At 51.4% G+C, this 24,330-nt stretch overlaps 6 protein-coding genes across 6 annotated transcripts; 4 read left to right on the top strand and 2 right to left on the bottom strand.

The window, feature by feature from the left end:
- Positions 1-430: 430 nt before the first annotated feature.
- Positions 431-4,270, top strand: NECHADRAFT_80308 (uncharacterized protein; the record flags this gene model as incomplete). The annotated part of the gene is made up of 2 exons (XM_003051082.1): positions 431-2,914; positions 2,963-4,270. 2 exons carry the CDS (start codon positions 431-433, stop codon positions 4,268-4,270), a joined length of 3,792 nt encoding a protein of 1,263 aa, XP_003051128.1.
- A 415-nt stretch (positions 4,271-4,685) lies between these two features.
- Positions 4,686-5,554, bottom strand: NECHADRAFT_73679 (uncharacterized protein). Its single transcript, XM_003050704.1, has 2 exons — positions 5,121-5,554; positions 4,686-5,066 (listed from the first exon to the last, which is right to left on the bottom strand). Exons 1-2 carry the CDS (start codon positions 5,412-5,414, stop codon positions 4,821-4,823), a joined length of 540 nt encoding a protein of 179 aa, XP_003050750.1. The 5' UTR covers positions 5,415-5,554; the 3' UTR covers positions 4,686-4,820.
- A 700-nt stretch (positions 5,555-6,254) lies between these two features.
- Positions 6,255-8,357, bottom strand: NECHADRAFT_61036 (uncharacterized protein). The gene is made up of 3 exons (XM_003050703.1): positions 8,075-8,357; positions 7,194-8,017; positions 6,255-7,008 (listed from the first exon to the last, which is right to left on the bottom strand). Exons 1-3 carry the CDS (start codon positions 8,337-8,339, stop codon positions 6,586-6,588), a joined length of 1,512 nt encoding a protein of 503 aa, XP_003050749.1. The 5' UTR covers positions 8,340-8,357; the 3' UTR covers positions 6,255-6,585.
- Positions 8,358-9,270: 913 nt separating this feature from the next.
- On the top strand, positions 9,271-11,304 carry NECHADRAFT_69288 (uncharacterized protein). The gene is made up of 3 exons (XM_003051081.1): positions 9,271-9,382; positions 9,546-10,779; positions 10,829-11,304. The coding sequence occupies exons 1-3, from the start codon at positions 9,347-9,349 to the stop codon at positions 10,852-10,854; spliced, it is 1,296 nt and encodes a 431-aa protein (XP_003051127.1). The 5' UTR covers positions 9,271-9,346; the 3' UTR covers positions 10,855-11,304.
- Positions 11,305-11,896: 592 nt separating this feature from the next.
- NECHADRAFT_80304 (uncharacterized protein) lies at positions 11,897-13,575 on the top strand (the record flags this gene model as incomplete). Its single annotated transcript, XM_003051080.1, has 3 exons — positions 11,897-11,978; positions 12,061-13,454; positions 13,486-13,575. 3 exons carry the CDS (start codon positions 11,897-11,899, stop codon positions 13,573-13,575), a joined length of 1,566 nt encoding a protein of 521 aa, XP_003051126.1.
- A 1,499-nt stretch (positions 13,576-15,074) lies between these two features.
- Positions 15,075-16,982, top strand: NECHADRAFT_93516 (uncharacterized protein; the record flags this gene model as incomplete). Its single annotated transcript, XM_003051079.1, has 2 exons — positions 15,075-15,221; positions 15,273-16,982. The coding sequence occupies 2 exons, from the start codon at positions 15,075-15,077 to the stop codon at positions 16,980-16,982; spliced, it is 1,857 nt and encodes a 618-aa protein (XP_003051125.1).
- Between the last annotated feature and the right edge of the window lie 7,348 nt (positions 16,983-24,330).

Below are 24,330 nucleotides of genomic sequence, written 5' to 3'. Positions count from 1 at the left end.
TGCCTGTGACGTTTGGCGTTCCCGTCGTCATCAGCTGTCGTCTCTCAGATGGTGGTCGTGTTGTACAGTCTTGCAGTGTGGTTACACATGGGCATCTCTCCGTCCCGCTATCCGCTTTGCTTCCGCGCTTGAGACCCTACGAGGGATGCGACTGCGACCCCAATCTCGCTGCTCTAGTCTTTCATCTCGATTGCGACAATTCCACTAATAGAAATCAGCATTCACCCGCAAACGCAGCCTGCAGCCGTTCAGCCACCGTGAATCGCGACCTCAACACTTTGCCATCTGAGCCTGCGTCTGTCCGGGTTTCTCTCGGCTCGCCTCGCACAAGACAAACGAAAGCCCTGCCGTTAGCGACCGGAGCCCGGTCGATAATATTCCTTGGGAGGCCTGTATAGGTCTACCCGTCGATACCATATAGACCGCCATCATGGCAGCCCCAAGCCCCGACCTGGCCATGTCACGGCCTACCTCGGGCATCGTTTCTCCCCGTGGTGTGAGATCTAGGACACAGAGTATTTCCAGCGACCGACCATCCACCATCGCCCACAGTCTCATGTCACCACCGCTCTCCGTTTCACCCGCGGCGGCCTTCATCGCTGCCTCGGCCGCCTCACAGATTGTCACGAACGATCACGATAGCCATGCCGATACCTGGTACGATCAGCATGGTATTGAGCCAGCTGGCGAGACTGCGCTGGTGTCGGTCGAGGCGTTGACGCTTGTCAACAGCTTCCTCGACCAGCTCCTTTTCAATTTCCTGTCCATCTCTCGCGCTACCACGCTCGCCTCCCTACGACCCGCCGTATCTGAAGTTTTGAAACCCAAGCTCGCTAAAGATGCTGTTAACAACGCCGACGAAGAGCTGCGTGAATACCTCGGCGAAGGTGACGAAGAAGATTATGTCCAACCCCAAGGATCAAATGCGTCACGCGATTGGGACCTCGAGCTGGTCTGGAAGCGCACACGACTGCGATGTATGGTCTACTCGTCTCTTGGTGATATGGAGGAGGAAGATGAAGATCTCTACATGGAACAGGAGAACCTCGAAATCGGCGCCGATGAACAAGTTTCCGACGTTATATCCCCCGCCGTTGCCATTTTCCTCACTTCCGTTCTGGAATACATGGGTGAGCTCACTCTGACTGTCGCGGGACAGGCCGCATACCACAGGTTGCGGACAAGATTCCAGAAGGAGATCAATGAGGGTGTCAGAAACCCCACTGATATCGCCGACCGCATTGTTGTCGAAGAGCAAGACATGGAGAGGGTCGCCCTTGACCGGACCCTAGGACGACTTTGGAGGGGATGGAAGAAGCGGATACGATCGCCCGTCATCGATTTGAACGGCCGCCCCTTTTCAAGGGCATCTGACTCACCTGCCCTCAGCCGGGTTGCAACCCACAGCGACGCAGAAGCCGAGACTAAGAAGAGCGAAACCAAGGCCATTGCCCACGAGCTATCACCGTCTGAGATTGCGCTGCCTATGGGAAGCAACGATGTAGATGAGATCGAAGTCCCTGGTCTTGCAGCCAATAGCGATGACGAAGATGAAGAAGAGATCGTGGAGGAATCTACTGGGCGACGACCCAAGAGTCTGTTGATTTCGCCCTTGGGAATTATTAATGGCCTTCCCACGCCGACCCTGTCACAACCCAACACGCCCGACTTTGCCAGCCGAAAGCGATCCAATTCGCTCCCAACTCCTGGTGCATCGCCATATAGAGCTGCGCTCAAGCGCTCAAAGGAGACTGGTCACACCGAGACAAGCACGTCTGAAGACAAGCAAGAATTTGAGGACGCCAGGGAGGAACAAACCAACGATGTTCAGATCAAGGTGGAGGAAGACGCAGCGACCAAGGAAGAGACTGCCGTGGAGCCCGTGAACTCGAAGAACAAGAGGTTGGCCAAGATTATCACAACTGCCCCGGACACAACTCGATCGCAACATGGTGCGGACGATGACCTGACATACGAGAAGGCCGAAATCTTGACTTCGGCTCGGGTGTCTGTCGCTGGAAGTTCCTCACCTGCCCTTTCTGACACTGGCGGTCCTTTCGCAATCAAGAGATCCTCGAGCGTGCACTCGGCTCGTCTCATCGACGTTGCAGGTCCCAAGAGTCCCAGCGGATCTCGTTCTCCTTCAGCCGAGGCTGCAGATCGAATCCGTCGGGCCAGTCTCACGACTACCCCCAGCAGTGGACTTTCCAACCAGGTCAGCGTGGAGGACGCACAGGTTCCCAAGGTTGCCGCCAACATTTCTCGCCCCATCGTCGCAGCGCCCAAGAGCCGATCCCCAGTTGATAGCAAGCGAGGTTCGATCCCCAATGCTGCCACGATCTCGGAGTCTGAGGAAGAACCGGAGCGAGAGCGACATAGGGAACAGAGGATCCCCAAATATTCCGCATACCAACCCTCGACACCTACTGTGCCAGAGGCTGTTTCGCCGACAGAGCGAAGACGACCTCAGCCCATCATTGCATCCCCTCACCACTCGCCTACCATTCATCAGTCATCCTCTGGAACCAAGGTGACGGTTCTTCGCTCGACAGGCGTGACGGAAACCGTGCCCGAAGAAAGATCCACGGATGTTTCTCGAAAAGGCCCAGGTCACTCAAGCCGACATGCTTCTCGAAGTGACAAGGTGCCAACTTCCCCGACGCACAGCATTGGCATGGTGTCTATCGAGCGATCAAAGACAAGGGATTCAGACGAAGATGCTCCTGTCCCCCCTCGGCCAATTCACACTTCTGGCTCATCAGCTTCCTCTGGTACCAGTCGTCTCAAGGCTGTTCGAACCTCGGAAGAGAACGCTTCGAACCGTACCAATGTGGCACGCAACTTTGAGGAGCTGATTCAGAGCAACCAGACCATAACCTACACGCTGACGCCTGAAAACATGCGTGATATTGACGTGAGTCACTAACTACTCCTGTGAGGAAACACATGCTAATAATCGCAGGCTAAGCACTCCCTCGACGGCTCTAGTGCCAAGGGAGCACGCAAGAGCGAGGATACTCGTGTTCACAACCGATCTCGGTCATCCTCTGCTGCAACAGACATGAAGAAGTCGTCCCCGCATCAGCGATCAGCTGGATTCACCGATGACAGGATGAAGCCATTGCCATCCCCCAACTCTGGCAAGTCTCGAATGTCTGCTGCTCCCAGAGACGCACGTGTTCCTAGTGAGTCTACTGCGGACTTTGCAGAGTTTATCAAGTCGACTGGCCCTACGGGAGATAACCGACCGACGCCCCTTCGAAATGTGAGCAACCCGCCTACCCCCACCAAAACCAGCCTCGATACGCGTCGTATTTCGTCGGCAAGCAACCGGAACCGCTACATGCCTCGGGATGCTGTCACGGAGGCCCGGTCTGGCAACTCGGATCTAATCGACTTTATCCGACAGGGACCACCTGGTGCGAATAGGAACCGCATCCCGCATAACATTGCGCCTTTCCGTGACTCTGAAGAGATGTCTGGAGCTGTTGGTGGACGGGCCATCGACGCTAATATCCCCGATATCCGATACAGCCAGGCTTCAACTCATGGCACTGACACGTCGATGCCTTCAATCCACTCTTCGGTGAACTCAAATACGGCCCTTCTGAAGAACAAGGGAGCTCCAGCACCGACTAGCAAAATGTTTGATGATGAAGACATGATGCCTAAGCGCAAGACCCGTCGCGTCAAGGATCCCTATGCCCTCGATTTCAGTGATGAGGAGGATGAGGATGATTTAATCACGACCCCCAAGCCTCCCGTTAAGAAGGAGGAAAGCTTGGCAGACTTCTTGAGGAACTATGAGCCTCCACCGGAGCCCGTTACACCACCGATCTCGAGCAAGGTGCCCAAGAAGAAGGCCAGCGCACCGAGCCTCATTGGACGGTTTACTAGAAGGGATAGCAGCCAGACCAGTGCCGCACCGCCACCAACTCTCGGCAACGATAGCCGGTCCCTCAGCAGTCGCAGCGGATTCAAGGGTTATATCCCTATTCAGGTCAACATCCCGCCAGGCTACGACAAGTACGGACCTATCGACTCGGGTTCGTCTCGACCTTCTCAGCCGGCCTCATCATCGTCTTCAGGGCGTGTGCCGATGAAGAAGTTTGAGCCCCGAGATGCAGTGTCCAACGTGTCCCGCACGTCTGACCTCGCTGCGTTCCTCCGAACCTCGGAGCCGCCGCCCGAGCCCGTCATCTCGGGTCCTCCCAAGGAAGAGAGCAGCGGAAGCAGTCTATCAAAAATGTTTGGGCGTCGGAAGAAGTAGTCGAGGGACGAAGGCGTTTACTTTACGATGTGATCTATTGCATGCGAATGTTTAGCTATGTTTTGGACGAGGATATATACGCCCATGAGCTCATGTACCTTCTAATACCTAGTTTTTTGGATTCAAAATCTGGCTGTGCGAAATGCCTGGTCTAAGGACTTGGACCTGTGCGTTATGTTGTTTGGGCCGCCGTTGAGCGGTCACCTTATTGTCTGTCTTTGATACATCGCTGGTCTGAGTGATAGATGGTGTGATGAAGGCAAACGAATTGAAGATATTCCCAAGGCAATGCAACTTCTCTGAAGATCTATGAAGCTCTCTGGTCCCTCAACCCTGTGTCAGCTCTCACGCAAGGCGGTCACGTTCACGCTGTCAAGAAGGGAGTTCAAACATTCATCACTTGGAGAAAAAAGATGTAAAAGGTGAATGAATTTAGGTGAGAGTGCCAAAGCTACTCTCGTCATGCCAAGTCGCAACTTAGGGTATCATGTTCTCATCTCGTGCTTAGCAACATCCTCCGCTCATCGCAACGTCCAATCGTGTCATTGCTCTACTTCTGCTCAGCCTCAGCCTTCTTCTGAAGGTCGTGCTCGACACCACGCTGTCGGGTCTTGCCCTCAGCGTGCAGCTGGTCGTAGTGGGCCTCGCCCTGCTTGTCGCCAGTGATGTTGGAAACGGCGCTGCCGACGGTGCCCTGGACGCGGTCACCGATGCCAGCACCAAGGTCGCTGAGTTGACCCTTGGCCTCCTGCTGCTGGCCCTCGAGGTTCTGCTGACGGCCGGTGTTCTTCAGGGACTGTAGCATGTTTGTTAGTAAGAGAACGTTTGAACAACATTAGAATCAACTCACCTCGCTGCCGATGAGTCCGCCAATAGCCTCCTTAGTGGCGCCTGCGGTCTGGTTCCAAGAACCCTCGGTGCGATCAGAGCTGTCCTTAGCGACGGCACCCGAGCCGGAGAGGGTGGCACCGGGGAGCTTGGCGGTAGCGTGGGAAGCCTCGTGCTCGGCCTCAGCCTTCTGCTTCTTGGCCTCGCCCTGGGCCTGGTCGCCAGTGCTGCCGGTGAGGTTGCCAATGGCGTTCTGAACGGCGCCGGTGGCGGAGTCGACGTAGGACTTGAGGGTGGAAGAGTTGTTGTCGGCCATTTTGACTGGTGTGAAGGTGTAGATGGTTTGGTTGTTGGGTTGATGGATTGTTGAGGCTGAAAAAGGCTCGAGATGGTGTTTTTGGTCTTGAGGTTTGGTTTGTAGATGGAATGGAGAAGAGAAGATGGGAGGGAGACGAGGAGAGGAAGGATCTTTATAGCTGGATAGAGGAAGTTGTTCACGAAGGCAGGCAGGTGCAACAAGGCAGGTGCAGGCGCGATGAAGGTTCCAGTTCCAGGGCCATCGCGACCGTGAATGGGGATTTCGGTGATGTCATTGCAAACAAACAATCGGGGTGTTGGTGACGCAGTTGCGGCGTTGAAAGGATGCGGATAGCGGGCAGGAGGCGGGGGCATCATGACGTCAACGGGAGACACACAGCACGTTCCAGATTCGGAGAGGGACATTTACTGCAAGCAAGCGCCTCGGACGCTGACAGCAAATGTTTTGTGTGTACGTAATTACTACTGTACTGTACAGGCTGCGATCTTTTACTGTAGAGGGGCGAAGAAAACGTAATGACCCCTGTCACTTGATGCGTCGAGATCGAGATTTGGCGCAAGTGGTGTTGACATGTGATATCCCATGCTTGCAGCACCCGCAGAGCGCTTGCGTCTTTCGTGTGCGGCTCTGCGCAAGCAAGGCAAACGGCGCAACGTTATGGGAGGGACGGAAGACGCAAGGATGTGCAAGAACATGGACAATTGCGTCAGGAATGGCACCATTTTAGTATCGAAATCGTTGTCAAGTGAAACAGCACATGGCTTTTTGCTCCGTTGTAGAACCAACTCGAAACTAGGCGCTGAACGACTATGATGCTGAAGTGAAACAAACAGTCATAGGACATGAAAACTTGGGCTGCTTTGACGTCTTTTGGATAGTATTAACCCAGATTCGCTGACTCACGGCCAGAGCTCAGGTTAACGAATAAATGGTCATGTCTCATTCTGCATGAATCCTATCCTTGATCTCATCCTCCCAAGTCCGGTTGGAAATTTCCATGACTCCCCCCCTCCCGTTTTCATCCTCTCCAAGTCCAAAAGAAAGAGGTATCTCTGATATTACAGTATGCTGTACAGACACGGCTGAGCCTCGCTCCAGTCGGCCATCCTCCTCAAACAACCCCATACGCCCCCTTATATTCATTCATTCATCATCAACAGTCACAAACTTAGTGCTGGCTCCACTGGATAGTGTCCAGGTCGATGCCTTCCTGCACCAGCTCCCACAGAGGGCTCAGCTCTCGTAGGAATGTGACACGCTCTTGTACCGCCTTGAGGACGTAGTCAATCTCCTCCTCGGTGGTGAAACGACCAATACCGAATCGGATACTGCTGTGAGCGCTCTCGTCACTGTTGCCCAGTGCACGTAGAACGTAGCTAGGCTCCAGCGAGGCCGACGTACAGGCGCTACCCGAGGACAACGCAATGTCCTTGAGAGCCATCAGGAGGGACTCGCCCTCGACGTAGGCAAAGGACACGTTGACACAACCCGGGTAGAATGAATTGTGGGCTCCGTTTTGTGTGGTGTGCTCCATGGCTAGCAGACCGTTGAGCAGACGGTCTGATAGGTACTTGATACGCTTTGTGTCGTACTAGGAACAGGTCAGTCCTTGTGAAACAGAAGGCGGACGAGTAACAGAGGCAAAGTAAAGCAACAGAATCAGACAAACGCTTCAATCAACAGGGCCGGCCTTGTCACGGGCCATTCAGAAAGCCATGCATGTAGAGCAACTCATCACGTAGAAAAGACAGGGGGGGAGAAATGAGTAGTACATACCTCCATCTCTTGCTTGGCGATTCGGCACGCCTCTCCGAAGCCGGCGACGAGGGGCGGTGCGAGGGTTCCACTTCGGAGACCTCGTTCCTGACCACCACCAGTGATGAGCGGGTCCAGTCTGACCCTGGGTCGTCTTCGGACATAGCAGGCGCCGATACCCTTGGGCCCGTAGATCTTGTGTGATGAGATAGACATGAGGTCAATGTTCATGGCATTGACATCAAGAGGGATCTTGCCCACAGCCTGAGCGGCATCAGTGTGGAAGAAAATCTTCTTTTTCCGGCAGAGCTTTCCGATCTCCTCAATCGGCTGGATAACACCAATCTCGTTGTTGACGGCCATGACACTGACGAGGGCAGTCTCAGGTCGGATAGCGGCCTCGAGGTCTTCCATCTTGATGAGACCGTTGTTCTGGACGGGAAGATATGTGATCTCGAAGCCTTCATCTTGAAGATGGCGACAGCTGTCGAGGACGCACTTGTGCTCAGTCTGTGTGGTGATGATGTGCTTCTTCTTACCAGAGCGGCCAAAGAAGCGAGCGACGCCCTTGATGCTCATGTTGTTGCTCTCGGTAGCGCCACTTGTGAAGATGATCTCCTTGGGGTCAGCGCCGATGAGGGCGGCGATGTGCTCTCGGGCCTCCTCAACAGCCTTTTCACTCTCCCAGCCGTAGGCGTGTGTTCGGGAATGGGGGTTGCCGTAGACGCCGACATAGAAAGGCATCATGGCATCAAGGACTCGAGGATCGACGGGGGTGGTAGCTTGCATGTCAAGATAAATTGGGCGTTGGCCCTCTTCCATGACTGCTGCTTGCTTCAACACCTCTAATATCTCTGTCAATTTTCTGAAGCTTGCAAAGGTTGGTAGATGGATAAACTCACCGGCCATGGGGCTGACCTTGGCGTTAGAAGGAGTCTCCATCGCAGGAGAGATATCGACAAAGTCCTTCTTGTCGAGTTTGATGGCGGTCTCGACCTGGGCATTATCCCTCTTGGACTCGGAGACGTATCCGCGGCGCGACGTCCGGTTCGCCACGACAGCAGCTGCGCGGAGACCTCGCAAAGGAGCCGCCGATAGACGGGACCTCGAGGTCAGAGACACTCGGCCCGCCGAGCGCAGAGCGCAGGATGCAATGTTGCTAGCCATGATGGTCAATTTGCTGGCAGTTGCATGGACGAGCAAGAGCTGAAAAGAAGGGAAAGAAAAGGGAATTTTGAGTGGAGGAGGAGATGTGAGCTCCGAGTCGAGAATTTGTCATTCGCCGCTCGGCATCGGGGTTAAGACTGGGCTTTCGGCAGATCCGGCCCGGCTATTGGCTGGAGAGGCTGGGGGGCCCGGACATGGCGGCCTTTTAGGTACATGACGGGGTATTTGGCGTGGGAGGGGAAAGACGATGGAAAAGTCATCGAGTTGTGTCGAGTGGCGAGAAGCTGTAGAAAGACCCAAAGAGGCAATTTGAAACAAAACTGTGAGATGAATCCGGTTGGTGTTGTAGTTGTGCCAGAGATTGGTTTTTGCTGCAGGGCTTGATCATTTCCAGGAGAGCTCCAGCTCCCTTGAGAAGAACTACCCCAGCACAGTCATGCCTTGTTCCCTGCGAGGATGGTCGTTCCCGTTGCGGAGCTTCGTTCTCGGTATGGTACGTACCCTCCATCACAGCGTAGCAGGTGTTCGCCTGAATGCCCTGAACCAGCCTGTAGACGAGGTGCTGTGCCTTGAAGAGTGAGATTGATGGATCCATGGATGCCTGGGTCCCAGCAGTAGTGACGCAACTCTCCTGTGACGCAGTGGCACATTGTGGCTCATGACGGGTCCCGGAGACCCTCTAAACCCCGTGGAATCAGCGCAAGCTCCCCTAAAAGCGATTCCGAATAACCGCCTGCGCCACAAAACAGTAGCTTGGCAGCTGGGCAGGCTGGGCAGCAAAAAAGCTCGGCGAGGACGCTGAATGCAGAGGGCACAGCCACTTCAAAGTCGTCACCGTTCCACGAGTCGTCACATTGATCCATCCACATGCCTTCTTAATTAAGGTTGATGCCCTTTCGTTCAACTTGGCGGCCTCGCGATTCGAGGTTTTCCGCGATCTTTTCTTCCTTCTGCTGACCCATCTGCCGAACCATCAAGTATCTGTCTGACACCATCGCGCCCTAGCCATGAGCTTCAAAGGCTTTCAAAAGAGCCTCACCCGGGTAAGCCGTGCCTGCCCCTCATCTGGTGGCTGGATTGTGGAAGCCCGCGGACGCGCGCAGAGACACCTCGCGATGCCGCGCAAGCTGGGTACACGGGAGGACAAACAGCCAGCCAGGTCAATATGCGACAAAGAAGCAATACTCACATCTCTGAATCATCTAGGCCCCCCAACAAATCAAAGCCAAGTTCAACATTGGCGAACACACCAAGGACGCTGTCTACATCGACGCCGAACGCCGCTTTCAGGAACTCGAGACTGAGACCAAGAAACTCCACGATGAATCCAAAAAGTACTTTGATGCCATCAATGGCATGCTATCCCACCAGATCGAGTTCAGCAAGGCCATGACCGAAGTCTACAAGCCCATCTCGGGTCGTGCCTCTGACCCCGACTCGGCCATTGTCGAGGGCAACCCCGAGGGCATCGCCGCCTGCGAAGAGTACGAAGCCGTCGTCAAGGACCTGCAAGAGACGTTAGCGCCCGAGCTGGATATGATCGAGACTAGAGTTATCCGTCCCGCCAACGAGCTGCTCGACGTCATCAAGGTGATACGCAAGACGGCCGTCAAGCGCGAGCACAAGAGACTCGACTACGACCGTCATCGCACCGCCCTCAAGAAGCTGCAGGACAAGAAGGAGCGCACCGCTAAGGATGAGAAGGCCATGTGGAAGGCTGAGGGAGACGTTGAACAGGCCACCCAGGACTTTAACTACTTCAACGACCTCCTCAAAGATGAGCTGCCCAAGCTGTTTGCGCTCGAACGCGAGTTTATCCAGCCTCTCTTCCAGTCCTTTTACTATATGCAGCTCAACATCTTTTATACCCTGCACGAACGGATGCAGCAGTGCGATATTGGATACTTTGACCTGACGCTCGACATCGAGGAGGCCTTCCACCAGAAGCGCGGCGATATCCAAGAACAGGCCGAAGCCCTATCAATCGTTCGCTTCAAGACAACTGGTCGCCCCCGACCAGTGAGATATGGAGCCAAGCCCGCACTCGAGGGCCCCAAGCAGCCTGCGCTGCTCACCCAGGGTGAAGACTCAAAGAGCCCGACCAGCACCATCACCAGCCCCAAGATTGGCGGATACCAACGTCAAACCGAGTCCAACGAGGCCGCACCACCACCGTATACTCCTCCAACTGGTGCCAATGCCGGCCTGGCCGCGATCGCCGCTGGCAAGAAGAAGCCCCCGCCTCCCAAGCCCAAGCCTAAGCCCAAGCGCCTAACAGCGCCTGCGGCCGAGACGGTCACGGCTCTTTACGATTACGCCGCGCAAGCTGAGGGTGACTTGAGTTTCCGGACAGGCGACGTGATTGAGATTATCCAGAGGACGCAAAATGACAATGAATGGTGGTCGGGACGTCTAGATGGCAAGGAGGGACAATTCCCTGGTAGGTCTACTTGGGCAACTTTCAATTATCAAGCTAATCACAATATCAGGCAACTATGTACAACTTAACGGCTGAAGAATCTGACCATGACACCATGTACGGCGGCAGTCCGGTCCGCGACAAGGCTTTCACTTACCTCGATACCATCACAACGAAGCGAATCATGTCATCGCAACGCGCCCACGATAGACGCTCATAAATGCAAGAGAGAAGCACCAGGTGGAGCTCTAGGGATTCCAGGCGTATGGGAGAAGTAAAGGGGGCGGACAAGAAAGAGGAAGGGCGCGTGACTGATGTAACCCGGGAGCGATATCCCGGAGCCCCCTTGTATCTGGAGAGCCTCTGCGGTCAAAGACGGGCATTCCTGGCGTTATGGAAGGACATTTGCTTGACGTCTGCAGAAGCAGATAATTTAAATCATATTGATATTTGAGGATGAGTTTAGAGCCATAGGCAGAACTCCCTGGGTCCCTGTGTTGCCCAAGGGGGTTGACCTGGATCAGAAGAGACAAGATTATTTCATATACTTTTAGGCTTTGCGACATGTCTAATCATTTTGTATATCCGCTATACTGGGCAGAAGGATAGTTCGAGGTAAGATAAAGTCTCTTCTAACATGATAGGCGGATAGCAATGTCCCCTGATTATTATAGGAAGAACCTATAAGTCGTTAGGTCAGTTATGATGAGTAAGTATCATCCTTAGATCGGGGACTGAGTGACACTTCTGTCCTTTCACTAAACCTCCGGCTAGGTAGTTAACAGTCAATCCTTCGAGACATTTGAGTGCCAACTGCCTTTGTTCTTCGACTGTGGGGACAGCCATTCACTAGGCCAGTTAGAATGAGAAAGACCTCCACTGCGGTATCAATTTGGACTTAACACAAACGATAACGGTATCTCACAGGCTACGCTCAAGGACATCTTTCTTCACAACATCTCAGCTCAAGTGACAGTCATCCGCTGATGCATGACATGAGATGGCCGTAATGTCTCCTGAGGATCTCAGCCGTCCCTTTGTGGTGGACAGGTTACTGGAGATTCGGACATCAAGAATGAAAAAGATGCCAGGTCTTGAGGTCATGTCAGGAATCGACAAGAAGATGTGACTATGCTCAATGAAAGTCAGCAAGCTTGGTCTCGAAGGCGATGAGCATGATCCAACGTTTCATGGTGGCCCAGACAAGGCCATTCTTGGATGTGAGTACTTATGTTCTTCTGATCTGAGCACGAGAATATCCGTTTCATGTGCTTATTTAACCCTATTACTGACCCGGATCAGACTGTTCCTCTCATTATCTCGCCTGGCAAGCATCATATCCAGAACAACAAGATCGCTTTGTGCCAGGCGGATTCGGTGAGAACTTTGTGACCGCCAAGATGAACGAACGCAACGTCTGCATCGGCGATATAATCTCTGTCGGTCCCGAGGTTCTACTGCAGGTCTCTCTACCCCGTCAGCCATGCTTCAAACTGAACCACCGGTTCTCACTCAAGAACTTTGCGCCTGTTACATACCAGACGAGCCGCACCGGCTGGTACTACCGTGTGCTACGTGAAGGGTTCGTCAGCGTTGGAGATGAATTGAGGCTCGTGGAACGTCAATGGCCCAAGTGGACTGTTGAGCGGGTGCAGGAGTACTTGCATCGCAACACGGACAATCTTGAAATGAATGAGGAGTTGTCGACTTTGGAAGTCTTGGGTCAGGAGAGCAGAGGGCAGTTCCTGAAGAGGGTTTCCAGGGCGAGGAGAAAGAACAGGAAAGATTCTTGGAAGGAATACAGGATCATCAGCCGCAAGATGGAGACTGCCAGAGTGGTTTCACTCGTTTTGCAAGCTGTTACTCCCGATTCCGAGGCGGAGAAGTTTGTTCCTGGATCTCATGCACGACTGAAGCTCCCGAATGGACTGATACGATCCTATTCGATAGTGTCCACGGCAGACAAAAAAGACAAAACGAACGTGGGGAACCTGTTTGAACTGGGCGTTGCTCTCGACGACAAAAGCCGCGGAGGCTCCCGGTATCTACACGACCACGCTCAGCTAGGAAACGTTATCCAGGTCGGCAGAATCACAAGCGATGTCGTCCCAGCCAAATCAGCAAGCACACACGTCTTCATTGCAGGGGGGATAGGTATCACTGCATTCATGGACCTGCTGAAGAGATATCACACGATCCATTGGGCGCTAAAGCTGCACTATGCTATGCGTTCAGTCGAAGAGTTTCCATATCGGGATCGCTTAGAGGTTCTAGGTGATGATGTGGTCGTATATGATGGGAGCAAGGGGGAGAGGATGGACATTGAAGCGATTGTCAAGGCACTCCCCTGGAACAGCCACCTTTACGTGTGCGGGCCAACCAGGATGATGGTGTCTGCCAAAGAGGCGGTCCAGAAACACGGGATTCTCGCAAACGAGGCTCACTTTGAGCGATTTGCGGCTGAGGTGTCGGGAGATGCATTCGAGGTGCAGGTGGTCAACCGGGGCGACAAGCTATTCCGAGTGGACAGGGAGGAGAGCCTGCTGGAGGTGCTCCGCAGAGAGTTTGACAATGTCCCATCGTCCTGCGAGGTTGGTAACTGCGGCACTTGCAAGGTGAAGGTTGAAAGCGGGCGCGTGGAACACCGGGGGACGGCACTTTCGGAAGAGGAGAGAAGGAGAGGGATGCTCGCGTGTGTAAGCCGAGGCATTGGTAGAATAGCTATAGAGCTTCAATGACCCCAGGAAAGAGTTCGTGAGAGCGGGGTATACCTTCACTTTGGGAATTGGCCAAGGCTGGGCCGGTGAAGCATGTTGAAAGCAGCCGGGGTCGAGGTCACCCTTGACGCCCGGGGAAGCATTCCGGTGACCATTGTGCTTGGACTAGGGTTTGGGAAGGGCGTATTTTGAACAGACGAGTTAGCACTGCCCCATTCAGAGCCTGATCTGAAAAAGCGGTTAGACAATTCGATAGAACGAGAATAAGGCTCTGCTCGTGATGCGGGGGTTGGTGTTGAGGAACAATGAATGGCACAAGACACTAAACATTGGCGTCAAATTAAAGCAGGCACGCGACGCGAGTATTAGTTCACTTACCTAAGGATAAGAAATGATGAGTAAAATAACACATAAGCCTTGTAAAATAATATCCATTATTATGAGGATCTTTGTAATTTTTCTATTATTTAAAAACCTTCTTCTATTCTTAGGTTAGAGTCGTTGAGAGCCGTTTAACAGGGATGTGCAGTTTGTCGACCGGTGTGCCAGCAATAGAGTGACATATGCAGAGATCGTTTCTCGTGAAATTGTTGGCTGTAGGTCGCTAGGGAGAGCGGAAGCGACGCCCAGTCAAAGCACAGCCTCGTAGTAAAAAGAATCAGGCTCCGAGATGTAATGTTTTGGTGAGTGAATCAGACCACAGGGGAACAACAATGGCTGATTCTAATGCAAATAAAAACTCTAATGCTCGAATCGTCTGTGAAGGTTACTTGGCATGTTGAGGCTCTTGTTGTTTGACACATGTAAGTTGCTCACTGAAGAATAAACCCTGCAGTGGCACGCCACCACGCAGAGCCGCATTATCCTCTGGGTCCAACTTGAACCCGTGTTTTCTAGACACTGGCTCACCTATGTGCAACCCCGTGTCTTGTTTGTACGCTGCTGCGCCTCATAAACAGAGACAAATGAGATTATTGGTCTACCATTGAATCGGAAACAGCTGGAATTGGATGAGCACCATGCCGAGACGCCTCTAGCCGAGTGAGAGCGCTCAACCAAGGGTGAGGCTCAACACCACAAAGTAAAGATCGTGGCACCACGATACATTCAACAATACCTCTCTCGTGATTTCTAATTGCTGCATGACTTACAGCTTATGGGTAGCACACCCACTCCGAATGATTACTAGAACTTTTAGATCGCGTGCAAGGAAAAAAAAAATAGCAGTCAGCATAATCACCTCCTCCATTTCACTTCTCATAGCCTTCTTTGAGCCTCTCTTCATTGTCTAACTTACCAGGTTAGCCCTGTTTTTCACTCCCCCAGCCATTTCTGAACTAATCACTTTCGGTTTCATTAGCATGACTCTAGCTCATTCACTGGCGTCGCGTCTAGGGCGGGTGAAGCAGCAGCCTCAATGGAGCCGGAACTGAATCAGGCTGTCAACATGCGGCTCTGCTCGAATTTGGTTTTATAGGCCATGTTTGCTCTGGCCCTTGGATAGCATCTCGCCATTTACACATTTCCTATACATGGTGACCATGTTATGACGTCGTTATTGAAAGGGCTCCGTTCTCTTCCTTGGACCTCGACTCCGACATGAGCATCCTCCGCCTCCCGGCCGAAATTGTCGCCCTCCTCGTCGAAAACCTCGATGTAGAGAGCATCTTCAACCTCGGATTGACCAGCCGTCGCCTCAGCTACATTCTCTATGATCGACGCATATGTCGTCTCGCTCTTCTCCAGGTCCGTCTAGCTGCGCCTCCTTGGCTTACAAGTCCGCTGACGAAAGCTTAGAAGGCGAATCACTCGGCTGAGGCCAGAGAGGCGAGTGAGACGGGGGAGTTTGCGAGGGCTTTTAGACGACTCGTCAAGCGACGAATGGCCGTTCGCTCTGCTGAGCCCTGGACGGTAGCCATCGTGGCAATGGCGGATCGTTTCGTGTATACGAACGGGTACCTGTGTTACACGGTGAACCGCGAGCACCTCCGTGTTCTCAATGTCCGTCAAAATCCCTCGGAGGAGCTCAAGGTTAATGTTCCCCTGCTCCTGCGCACCATCCGCGACTACGATCCGCTTCTGCCGTACTCCTTTGAGCCCCTGTACTGCGCTGAGGGTGTTCTGTCGTGTCTGGCCACTCAGGTCCAGGGGAGCACGACGTGCTGCTGGCTCATCATTTTTGAGGTGAGGTCAGACTTCCAATGGGTTGTCATGAAGCGGCTGTGTTCAGAGCATCAGATCTTGATCCGAAATGACAAGAACTACCTGTTCTGCGTCACAAAGTCACATGCCAGGATCGACGGCACCTACAGATGGGGTATCCAACGTCTCGATCTCGCAACACGGCAGTGGTCGGACACGCATGTTATCCTGTGGGAGTTTGAGGGCTCCAACGTTGGATCCGAAATCTGTTTCGAAATCATCGACGACCATTTTTATTGCGTTTCGAACAAGTTGAAGACGCAGACCAACTACGAGATTCCAAACTGCTATTACCAAGCTGTTAGGTTTCCAGTGAGTGAAGCAACGCATGAGAGTTGTGAGAAGCCCCTGAAACGCAACCTCTGGCGGCGTCACGATGCAGAGGGCGCCGTCGATGACCGCTGGACCTCACTCCAACTCACCAAAGATGAAGAAACAGGAGAAGTCTTCATCATCGAAGTCCGTCGAGAGTGGTCCCCAGGAAATGCGGGGAGCCAGAGGACTTGTTACAAGAAAAGACTCCAGTTCAGCGACGATATCGTCGGGAATCCTCTACCTACACCACCAATCACTGCCGAAAACTCACCCATCGACCCGGTTTGGGATTGCGAGAAGCATTCTGAGAAGCGAACTCCTGAGGACATCCACATCGGCGACAATCCGAGGGACACCATCACTTACACCCTCGGCGAATGCCAAGTCCGGTCTTATAACCCGTCTTGCCAAGCATTCGTCGATCTTGTGTACGAAGCGTATACCGCCAATCCACTGCTGCAGCTCAGGGTGAGGCCAAAGATGGAGGCCATCAAAGAGGATGGCATAGAGCAAGCAGTCAAGATGTGGCCGCCAGAACCAAGCCCTTCTAAACCCGACGATGCCTTGACTCAGCTCTACGCGGTCATTGACCCCTCAAAAAGGTTCGATGGCCTCGAATGGAGCATGGACGAGCGAATTCTCGTCTATTCGCCCGCACGGAGGGAAGGACAACTGAGGCCCGTCACCCTCATCTCATTCGATCCAAGTCTAAAACTGCCCGGGTTTCCGAAATATCCCCTCGAATCTGCAACAGATGCAGCACGCCCGTGTGTGCTGCCCAACACACCTCCACACTCGCAAGAGTCCATCTGCAGCATCGACGATATAACCATGTCTCCTCGCAGCCCGGGCGAGTGGCTTACCTCTCAGGTTAGACATGAGGGCCGCTCTCTATTCGTCACGCCAGGTCTGCCGTTGTATCAGACAATGGGTATGGGGAATGGAGCTGCGCATGGCTTCGACATGTCATATTCCTCGTCAACGGGTTGAACTTCTGAGGACTGAGGCCTGCCTAGGTCTTCAGCGGATAGTGGGTAGAAGCACATGAAATATTCCAGCCAAGGCACTAAAAACATCAATAAAACAAATTGAATGCCCACCCTCAGGCCAGCCTCTGTAACATGTCATGGCATTGCACGACATGGTAACCTGTTTGAGCCTTATGTCCACACAACCAAATTTTTTGAGGCTCTTTCTGTCTTGCCTCAAAACTAACTACGCGAATTAAAGTCTAGCCCCGGAGGCCTCAACAAGGCTAGAAGGCCTCTGTGATCTCACGTGTCTTAGCAAGAGGGCTGTGCAGAGTCACAGGGTCAAAAAACAAGCCCAGGGACGGTAATAACAGGAGAATCGCTTACTGGCTGCCTTGTCTCTAACGAACTGATCTAGAAGGGGTCTTGACTCGGCTGAATTTATACAACGTGGGGGAGGTGATCGCCAGAGGTAATCCGGGAGTGGTTCGCCACAAGGCGCCCGCCTAGGACCCCTCACAAGTATATTTACGCTACACTACGGCCGGGCGAAACAAAAGTGCTGTAGATGCGGGCTCAGATGGATCGTAAGTGAGACGCTAACTCGAACGATGAATTCCTGCATGTGCTATTTGCTATTGTAACTGCAACGCTCGCCATGGGGAAATGGAAACGGAGATGGTTGATGCAGGAAGCTGATCGATTTGACAACACATACATGTCAAACATGCATTTTTGACGTTCTAGACGGTTTCAAAGTGCAAAAATATGCATCTGGAAACGAGGCTGTAGGTAAGTGGTGTGAGGGAATGTGAGTCTATACCTGACACATCGGCTCGGCTACACGCTTCATATGCAGACGATACTTTTCAGAGAATTTTCACTGACATTGACCTGACTCTTTTTGATTTATGACGGTCATATTCTTTGATTCATGATGAACATCTTACAACGTGATCCTGGTTGCTTATGAGGATACACCTAATATAGCCTAATTGGTGCCATCACCGAGCAAAGTTGCCCAAGGCAACACTCGGCTATTGGGAACTTACTCAACACATTGACAGCAATCTTTATTATAGAAGTGTAAGGCAAGACCTAAATACAATAGTCGGAAGTTCTAGATTGATGTTGATCGCCCTCCCCCAGTCCCACCCCACAACTACCCAGTTCGGCAAATACGAACTCGGCTGCAACGTATACTGGGATCTATTGGTTGCACTTTCGGTTACACAAGCTGTGTAAGCACTAGGGGTCATTGAAAAGTGCGACGGACTTTATGATATAAGATAGATACCATAGCTCCCATATAGGTCGTAACAGGAGAGTGCACCTCCTCCACAAACTAATGAACAAGTGAGCTGTAGTTTAATAGCGCTCCTTATGCATTTTAATTCAAAGAGAACGGACGTTCTCGAGCGGTCATTCACGTTTGGGGGGCCCGTCTTGCTTTGTCAAGCATATCACGCCTATGGGCCAAGCCAAAGGGAAACGGAGTATGTAAGTCGATATGATGGGCTTGGAAGAGTATTCATATCAAAACTCCTGTTAATAGAGGTGAGTACCGTTTAAATTAAATAGCTACTGTTTAAGGGGTACTTATGTACGGCCACGTTCTATCACGTACGAACAATAATTGTAGGCTAACATTGACAAATCTTTTATGGGATAAAGGTCTAAAGGCGGGAGAAAATGGTCTTATATAAATATTAATCTTTATAGAGTCCTCTTTCACTACTTACTAAGTCTTATGATAAATATGATGTCCCTCCTCACCGGCATCTCGTTGCGTTACGAGCATGGATGTGTCTAGAGAGGCGAACCCGTCCGACCCAAGATCCGCTGCCCCTGAAGCGCGACCTGAGCGGCATGGGGAGTTTGACAAGATTCGAGGCGGATCGGTGAGTGTAGCGACGTCGTTCTTCAGTTTTAAGGAGGTAGACTCAAGATTGCTGATTTTTCATCAGCAAGCATTATTTATATAGGAAACAGGGAGCAGAAGATCACATGCTGCTCACGTGCTCAACAAGCAAAGAACCAAGAGATATATAAACCAACTTTCCCTCTTTGATCTTTCTACAACGGCCCACCGCTGCCTGGATTCGCCATTACGAACGGTTGGTTGGACTGTGGTGATATTCAACGAGAGATCGGTCGGGCAGATGCCCACGCCTTGGGTGCACGCGAACGCCAAAGCTCTCCTCTAAAATTTATCACATACCTGCTTATTTTAGGATGAAGATCTACATGAAATCATTAAAGAAAGACAATAAACTATCATAACATACTATAAAATTCTAATGGCCTTGAGTGCTATTATATGATTTTCCCCAAAGCTTAGAATGCACTTATCACGCTCGTCACCCTACACGGTGGGCGCTTACCAGTGGTGATTAAAACACCAGACTCAGTTCAGCCACATGGCTCTGGCCGCAAGTTCGATGCTTTTGGTCACCACCTGTCAGGCTGGTGATAGGGGCTACGTTATCGAGTAGCCTGATGGAAAGGCCCGGATCTCGTGTGAGCCCGTCGAACGAACCTTCAACTCCAAACACGACGGCCCAAAGGCCACTCAACACTTCGACGCCACCTATCCTTGAGAACGGTGCAAAGGCCCGGATCTTGTGTGAGGCCGTCGAACGAGCCGTCAACCCCAAACCTCACAATTTCGAGGCCACTCAACACGTCAACGCCGCCCAGCCTTGAGAATGGGCTTGTCTGTTCGTTCACGAACACGAAAACACGAGGCAATATCAGACAAAACTGTGACAGGGGCGATAGGAACTTCGGAGCTGACAAACAGTTAAGAAAACTTTCCACCTACCGCAAGGCTCCTCGATAGCACAATTTGAACAAATCCTTAACAACTATCAAGCATTGTGAGGATAAATTGCAGGCGTTCGGCCAGCGCGACGAGTGAAGGTGAACCAGAGAAGCCCATCAAGCACATTGGGATTAAGACGAAGGACAGGAAGCATGACCTCTGCCAGGACGGACGGCCAACCCATGCACAGAAATTGGCAAGGAAGATTCGAGGTTTGCGCAAACCATTCCTGCATCACAGCTCGTGTCAATCAAATCGTACCGCGATAGAAAGATTAAAAAGATTGACATTGACACCAACGTCGACATCGACACTCCCCATTAACAACTCAAGCAGTGACTATCAAACGCAAAAATTAACACAAGACAAGTATACAAAACGACTACGCAAACTCAGAACAAACAACAACTCAAGCATTCAACCACTTGATGCAAGCAAACATATGACACCCCCTGAACCAGGCAATCTAGAAGCACGACGAGTTTGAAGCAGGCATCCGAATTTTATAATCGGGACATCTCAACTGTGAATATGGAAAACCGAGGTATGTCGTTGCTGTGTGCTCCATGACACGAAAGCTCTAATAATCAATCCAGGCCGTCACAGTGTCATGCGCTCATGAACACTCCGCCGCAGCTATAGAACAATCGTGGTCGTTGGCCGCACTTCTTCGAGGTAATCTCCAGAGAAATCCCCATCACCAATGACTGAATAGTTCAGGCTCGCAAAGTACGTCCGCAGTGCGATGGAAAAACGAAAGATCAGGCGCCACTATAGAAAAGCCGAGACGACCAACAAAACAACGATCATGTCAATACGGCGATATCAGGCGAAGTTCCAAGCATCAAGCCGTTTACCCCTTTGGCAAACTTCTTAACGCCATGAGTTAATAACACGAATGGGGCCCGGAATGCAGGATGGACGATATACCAGCTATCCTTATCCCATACATCCGGCCTCATGCGTGTGAACGCAGAGAACCAAGGCCCGCCTCCTTTCCAAAATGGTGTCAGACTTCTGTTGAATACGAGTCCTGTCGCTCCATGGCTTCTCGGGGCATATCTCCACAGCGCGACATATTTCTAATAAGACTCGATTCAACCAGCAACGAGTCTCCGACCTCCGGGATGACACTACCTTGATTGAGGGAGGCTGCCCGCGGTCCTTAGGTGGTCGATATGACTTCAGATGATCTTCAAATTGCTTAACTGGAGGTGTGAGAGGTGGATGATAACTCATGTTCATCAGTCGCCGCCGGCTAATTGATGTAGTCGAACTCGAGCCTGATGTCAAAACACCACAAAGTATAACGAAACAACCCCGCTAAGTATTTGCAACATCAGACCAAACCCAGGAGACGAAGTCAAAGATCATAGAAGGGCCGTGGGACGTGGAGTTGAGGGTGATCGCCAAAGTAAAGGAGAAGTGGAGGGGAAATGGTTCAAAACAGAGGGAAAAGGGTAATTAGGGGCGACAAGAACAAAAGAAAAGAAGAAAAGATAAGAGTAAGAGGAGAGAGGCATATACAGAGATGGAAAGTATTAACGAAAAAGGGCGAGTTTGAAGAGAAGGTAGGAGAATGAGGGCTGAAGAGGATCATGTAAAGATTCGAGAAGAGCGAGGAGTGAGCAACAGCCACGGCGAGCTGTCAGACGAGGGTGCTACTGAGAGAAATGATGGAACATGGAGGAGTGCTTTCAAGGGTAGGTTTGCCAGGGGGGAGGGAGTAAGGACTCATCCACAGTATAGTTTTACTAATAGCGGCGCAGACAATCCAACGGATATCACAAGGTATTCACAAGCAGGAGACACTTGAAGTTTTCACATTTTGGACAGAGACAGCGCGGCTCCAGTGCCAGAGGATGCGCCAGTGGTCAGTGGATAGATACAGGGAAAGCCGACGAAAAAAATGAGCCAGCACCCTCTCCTCCTTCAGCATCTGTAATCGAATTCCTTCTGGTCAAGTCGAGACTTCAATTCGGCGTCACAGATCAACAAACTAGTCAGCGTGGCAGTCCCCCCCACAGCTTTTGAATGTGACAAGACGAAGGGTTTTCGACCTGTTCTCGCTCAACACGTGCGAACCCCATGCGTGCTTGGTATTTCCCTTAACATGAGTGACTGTCTCAGCAGCAATCAGACGAAAGGCATGCCATTCGCCTCCATACCACGCCCGTCATATCCAGGTATCTCGACTTGGGTCTCTCGGATGTCAAGAAAGGCAGCGTTACTTTAGGCGGCCTCGCCTATGACAAAAATGGTAACTGACCAGAGAAATGCGATGATCAAATCACCAAATAATACAGGCTAGACAGCGAAATACTCAAGGAAGTGAGGAAGACAAGTTTCAGTATCGCCCAGTCATCAACAGGCTACTCAACCAGCATGACCTCAAGACCGAACAACCAAAAATACAAGCTAGACAAAGATAGGAGCGAGGGGGGTCAGAACACAGGATAACACAGCTATTCGCTGGCTACTTAGCCAGGCTCTACCAAGAAGGGACAAAGCCATGCATCTTGAAGTACGATATCGTCCGATGAGAGGGTAGCAACTGTCAAAGAAGGTGTCGGTATTAACCCCAGGCCTACTAGACAACGCTAGTATCGTCACATTATGAGAAGATCAACACAGAAAAGGATTGGGATTGGAAATGGCCTGCCCAAAAGTGCATTTAAGTCAAGACGTTATCGATGAGCTCGGCCAAAGGCCATGGACCTACCAGTTTCTATACCGTCGATCTCCTTCTCAGAGGCTGTCTATGTAGTTTTCTTCGGGTACAGAGTCAAGATCTTGTCACAGGGAATGCGCATCATCGCTTTATTCGGATGCTTAGATACCAGAAGAAATGTATGTCATCCCAGTTTAGTGCAATGTGCTTTTGAGCATCACTGGAGGGTATATACTTCTGCTATGTGAGGATATTTCAGTAAGCCTTCCCCTGCTCATCATTTTTGTTTATTAGCCTACGAGGAACTCAGCTATCGTCTTTAATGTAGGTAAAACCATAGCGACTGGGAATGTCGAGTGTGGACGTGAAGAGCAATGTCAGAATATTTGGTCTGGGGTTTCAATCCTGAGATCTCTCGCCTTTGCCTTCTCGCTCCACTGTGGCTCTGATCCTTATAATATCTAAAACTAGTGAGAGAATGGTGAGTATTTTCCCTATGTGTATCAGGTAGGAGAGGGGATAGAGTATAGTTGAGCTCAAACATAGAAAAATAGAATCATATATCTAAAGCTTTAAGCCAGCGATAAAGTATTAAGAATACTAAAGCCTCTTAGTATGTTTCCAGGAAAATACTATTTAATATGAGCTAGACCTGTATAGCATGCGTTAGAACCATGCCTGTATGGATCATATCTATTGTGGCATGACTTGCACTTACTTGTTAGTATCTATATCTAACTACCCTATGCCTCAAATGTGGAATGCTTGTTTAGAGAGTTAGTCATTATATATGACACATATTTTTGTTTAGGTTTTCAAGATGATAGTTCGGTAAAGGTTTAATTCCGGGGATGGTTTGTTTATCTATAGTTCCGTGATAGCTTGATGGGTGTTGTCCTCACCTGACGGCCTGTTCATCTGACCTCTACCGAGCACCGGTATCGCTTCATGCTCAATGATAGGAGACCGGGCCGTGTCTAGGCTAAAAATAAACGGAGCCTGTGATATCAGCCGCGAACATGCGCATGCCGAATGTCGCCACCGTCGAAAGAGTCGCTTGATGTCGGCCCTTTCAGAATCGGCCCGGAGGTCCGGTGTCTGGACCCACTTTTCCGGCCCGGGAGCGTCCTTTTTAGGAAATCGAATCGGTAGCGTTCTTAATGTGGGACGGAGGGGTTCGATGGCCAGATGCCGACCGGATTAGATGTCGGTAGAAGAGGTCATGCAAGCTCACTTACTGGGGAGCTTCTGATACGCAATTGACTCTTCAGGACAAGTCACAGCCCAGTACAAGCAAATCACGAGGTCGCGTGAGCTCCGTTCAGGCATACCACACCACCCTGCGGCTCTCAGGCGAGTGAAGCGAGGGGTCCAATAAAGGTTAGGATTATTCGGTGCTCAAGCTTCTTATCTCGCAATGATATCACATATGATCAAAGTAACCCCGCACAGATGAGATAGGAACAATATGCCGAAAGCTCCAATGTTGAACTTGAGAGATAGTAGATAACAGAACCGCCATGTCCTTAATCGCATAGCAATGCGAAATTCGCACCATTTGCATTTAATGACCTTCTGTCGACACGGTGTAAGCTGATAAATAGCGGTAGCCCTCCAGTCCATAACCTACAGGGCGGAACTGTCAATACAAACAAGTGTCAAGCACTAAAAAATGATGACAACAACTAAGAATTCATTCCCTTTCGCTGAGAGATTCATATTATGTACAGTAGTTGAATTATGCTTCTTGACATACCATCAATGGTTGGTGTCGTCCATCTCACACACCCCTACCTTGGGAGGTGCAGAAGAGCTCACTCACCCACGTGCTCTGGCCTCAGCAGCCACCGTCGCTGACGTCAGCTGATAATC

This window comes from Fusarium vanettenii, assembly GCF_000151355.1.
Source record: "Fusarium vanettenii 77-13-4 chromosome 5 genomic scaffold NECHAsca_5_chr5_3_0, whole genome shotgun sequence".
NCBI classification, from domain to species: Eukaryota; Fungi; Ascomycota; class Sordariomycetes; order Hypocreales; family Nectriaceae; genus Fusarium; species Fusarium vanettenii.
The sequence above is the reverse complement of the archived record's forward strand: the minus strand, read 5'-3'. Positions and strand labels throughout refer to the sequence as shown.